A 3906-nucleotide genomic window follows, 5' to 3' on the forward strand; every position below is an offset into this window, starting at 1 on the left:
GACCAGGCAAGACACCTCCCCAAAGATGACAATGCCTTGGATAGTAGTGTTGATGGCGGGCTGGGGTACCTGGAATCCTTGGCCCATACTGGCAGGTACTAACTGAAAACAAACTCTTCTTGGGGGGCAAGGATGGGAGGCACCTTAGGCCCAGCTGCTCATCGTCGAACCTTACACTTTTCAAACTATGTTGGTGTCTGACTTCCCTTTCCCTGATAGAACAACTCTGGCCCTTGGAGGTGGCTTTATGACTGCAGGCTGTATAACCCATCATTCTCCCTTGCTCTGGGTAGGAGGTAAGCCTATGGTAGCAGAAACACCCACATACTGGGACTTGGAATTCCAGTTTGTGTTCATTTAACTTTGTGGCATGAAGTCCATGGTGAATTGCTCTTTTTTCTTCTGGGATCTGTCCAACAGCTGTCATGCGTGCCCGACCCTCAGCAGTCTCACTCTTCAAGGTTGATCTGCTTTTGACTGATCCGTGACTCTGGGCAGTGGCTGATATGGGCTTTTTTTTTGCAGAGCATCTCGACCATTGACTTTTTTCTTGGGGAAAATCCACTTTAAAAATAGCCTCATCCTTTTTCTGAAGAGGCTTTCTGGAGGGCTATGTTTCTTCTCTGGCATGAGCTGGAGACATCTGCTCCCAATAGAGTCTGTTATTCCCCTGACCTGGGCAGGGCGGCTCATACTTCCAGCTTGAGAGGTCCCTAATTCTTTAAACCTTTCTTCATGCTCTCCTGGTTTATGCCTCCTACAGTCCTCTCTTTTGTAAGTAGGGGCAATCATCTTGCTCTGGCTCTCCAATGAGTCTTGGAGTTTTGAAGTTTTGGGCTCCTGCTGCCCTAGGTGGCTCCTTTGGGCTTCCATAAGGCCACTTGGCTCCTGGGAAGCTAACCTGTCTCTGGTGGGGACTCTCTGGGGATGGCACTGAGGCACCTGAGAAGCCAAGTTGTCTGCAGCAAGGAACCTGTGTTTGGGAAAGTCCTGAAGCTGGTTGTCTGACTGTACCTTTACTTTGGAGTTAAACTCACTGGCAACCTCCATGTTAAGGCATGGCTCACCTGGATGTTGGAAAACAGACAGTCTAGGTAGTAGAAAACTTCTACTGGCCCCTGGCACCTCTAAACTCCTCATATGTACATTTGTGGTTTGGGATTTTGTCAACACTTTGGTTTCCAAGATAACACTAGACTGTGGTTGAAGAGCAGGAGACTCCTTGGCCTCCACGGCCTCCCTGGCCTCTTCACCTCTCAAAGATTGGGATCCTAAGTTCACCTCCATCACTGTTACCCTATGGCAGGGGTCTCGTGAGGCCTGACCACCACTCTCCTCTCTTGGCTCATTCCTGACCATTGCTGAAATTGGACCTGGCTCTAGGCTGTCCCTCTTGACCCATTCCACACTCTCACTCTTCCAGGTTCTGCCCACAAGGCTGAGTGTGAGGGACTGAGAAGGTGGCCTGTCCTCCTGTCCAGTCAGAGAAGCCTTTGAGGGTCCATGGTAGTCAGCAGATGGAATCGCTCCCAGGGCACTCTGGATTTCCTTACACACAGCTGAGGGGGCAAGGAGAGGCCTCTTCACGGTAGGAACTGACTCTTCTGTTATCACCTTCTCTCCTGAATGAGCCTGAGGAGGTTTCTCCAGGAACTCAGCACACTTGACTGTTGAGTGGGACCCAGATACACAGGTGGCTGAAGGGGAAGTGGCAAACTGTAGAATGGTGGAGGGTTGGAACTTTTTCGACTTAAAGAGATTTATGGGCTTGAGGACCTTGAGGGGTAGGGTCCACCTGTGCTTTACCCAAAACCTTTTAATATGTGCTTCCAGCACCTCTCGAGTGTCTGGATCAGGGAAGGAAACCCTACAGGAGGTGTTCATGCAGGGTTCCCAAGCCTTCAAGCAGTATCTTCCACAGGCTCCAGCAGGCACTGCTTTGCACGTCTCACCAGGAGGGTCTGGACATGAGAGCTGATGAAAGTTGCCCTTGCCAGGAAGCCTCCCCAGGCAGCTGTAGGAGAGCAGATGGGGCCAGGATGGCTGGACAGGACAGGCAGGGGTGGGCACCTGCAGCCCAAGAACCCTCCTCTGCCCCCACACTGACTTCATAATGCCCCTGCTCTCCGTCACCCTAGGGCTTTAGCCACGCCCTCCCATGGCTCCCCCTTCCAGGGCTGGGGTCACATTAGAGGCTTGGGGAGGAAGGACGACCCAGGAGAGAAGGGGAAAGATTCTTTACCTTTGCAGAAGTGAAACCAGGTCGTGAGTCCCCTCCAGTTCTTCCAGGCAATCTCTGAAAGCTGGAAATCAGGAGACTGGGTCATGGTGGTGAAGGCAGAGGCCTAAGAGCCTTTCAGGAGGCTGAGTGCAATGGCCCTTTAAGGGAAATCTTTGGAGGATTAGACTCTGGAGCCCAAGTATCAGTGTCCAAGGCCACATGTCCCTGACAGTGATGGTAAGTCTCACTTGAAAAGGGTTTGTCCTTTGCAAAGTGCTTCCACGTTCATTAGGCTCTGTTAATTAGGCTCAGGCTCTGTTTCCTGAGGAATAAGCTCTGCCCCTGGCATCCTCAGAGACCGTGAAGCTGGGCCCTCAGGACTAGGAGAGATGGAAGCTAACTCTCGGGTCACGCAGGGCTGAATGGCAAAGGCTTACCTTTCAAAGATCCACTTTTCTTCCTACTCCTGCTCCTCCCCTTCAGCTTTACTTGATGCTGAGAGATAAGAAAAAGTGAGGGGCTAACACCCAACTCTCACTGTCCTCTATCTAGGCAAGCTGTGTTCATGAACAACATGACTTTCTACATTTAACTAAAACTCTGTGGGGTTTTTTCCCCTTTTACTTATTTTTAAAGTGGATAACAATATTTTCAGTTTTTCTTCTTTGAGGAGTGCAAAGAATTTTTTTTTTTTTGGGGGGGGTATGCGGGCCTCTCACTGTTGTGGCCTCTCCCGTTGCGGAGCACAGGCTCCGGACGCACAGGCCCAGCGGCCATGGCTCACAGGCCCTGCCACTCCCTGGCACGTGGGATCATCCCGGGCCGGGGCACAAACCTGCGTCCCCTGCATTGGCAGGGGGACTCTCAACCACTGCACCACCAGGGAAGCCCAAGAAGGATTTTTTAAGTTTTAATCACCATAGATTTCTTCTGTCACTGTTCCTCTGATCAAGAAACACACACATTCTCAGACCTAAATGCCCACGTGAGCTTTGTCAGATAGGATTCTGCTTCCCAAGGCCAGACCTCCACTCCAGCCTCTTCTCTCAGGCTCTCAGGGGCTCAGCCCCAACACAGAGGAAGGTCTCACTTGAGACACCCGCTGTGGGAAGGTGGCTGGTGAACCAGGGCTCAGGGGTCAGCCTTCCTGCAGAGATTGAACTCTTAGTAATCCAGTCCTTAACCATTAGTCACTGCATTTGGGACTTGACCTGGAGCCCTCTACCATACCTGAACTCCTGGTCTAAGATCTTAGGCTAGAAATCCTCATGCCCACTCTAACCCCTCTCTGGCCTGGCTTTTCCCTAGAAGGATGATGTTCTATACTTTTCTGAGAGTTCCCATCTCAGGAGTCTCTCTACGTGGTTTAGAAAAGTGGAAATAAGAATAAGAAAAAAAGAGAGAATCTCTGCTGGGATTAAGCCAAAGGTTTCTTACCTTCCTGATGTTTCTATGTTTCCTAGGTGGTGCTAAGAATAGATTACTCTGGAAGCAGTGGAGTAACATTAGGAAGAGCCCCAGTCCACACAGGAACCCAAGGATGATATCAATCACCCAGGAAGTTGGGCTGGATCTCAGCCAGATGGCAACAATGTTTTTCAAAGAAAAGAGATTCTCCATCTTCTGAACTGCATTGCTGCCCTCAGGCAACAGAGCACTGGGAGTTTGCTTGATGGCAGAACCCC

The 3906-nt window shown here is 50.7% G+C and overlaps 1 protein-coding gene across 1 annotated transcript; it reads right to left on the reverse strand.

Moving 5' to 3' along the window:
- Nucleotides 1-1063: 1063 nt before the first annotated feature.
- Nucleotides 1064-2736, reverse strand: LOC308609969 (putative spermatogenesis-associated protein 31C2; the record flags this gene model as incomplete). Its single annotated transcript, XM_081259239.1, has 4 exons — nt 2659-2736; nt 2243-2303; nt 1172-2014; nt 1064-1067 (listed from the first exon to the last, which is right to left on the reverse strand). The coding sequence occupies exons 3-4, from the start codon at nt 1882-1884 to the stop codon at nt 1064-1066; spliced, it is 717 nt and encodes a 238-aa protein (XP_081115365.1). The 5' UTR covers nt 1885-2014; nt 2243-2303; nt 2659-2736.
- Between the last annotated feature and the right edge of the window lie 1170 nt (nt 2737-3906).

Source organism: Mesoplodon bidens (assembly GCF_964165515.1).
Source record: "Mesoplodon bidens genome assembly, contig: HAP1_SCAFFOLD_206, whole genome shotgun sequence".
NCBI classification, from domain to species: Eukaryota; Metazoa; Chordata; class Mammalia; order Artiodactyla; family Ziphiidae; genus Mesoplodon; species Mesoplodon bidens.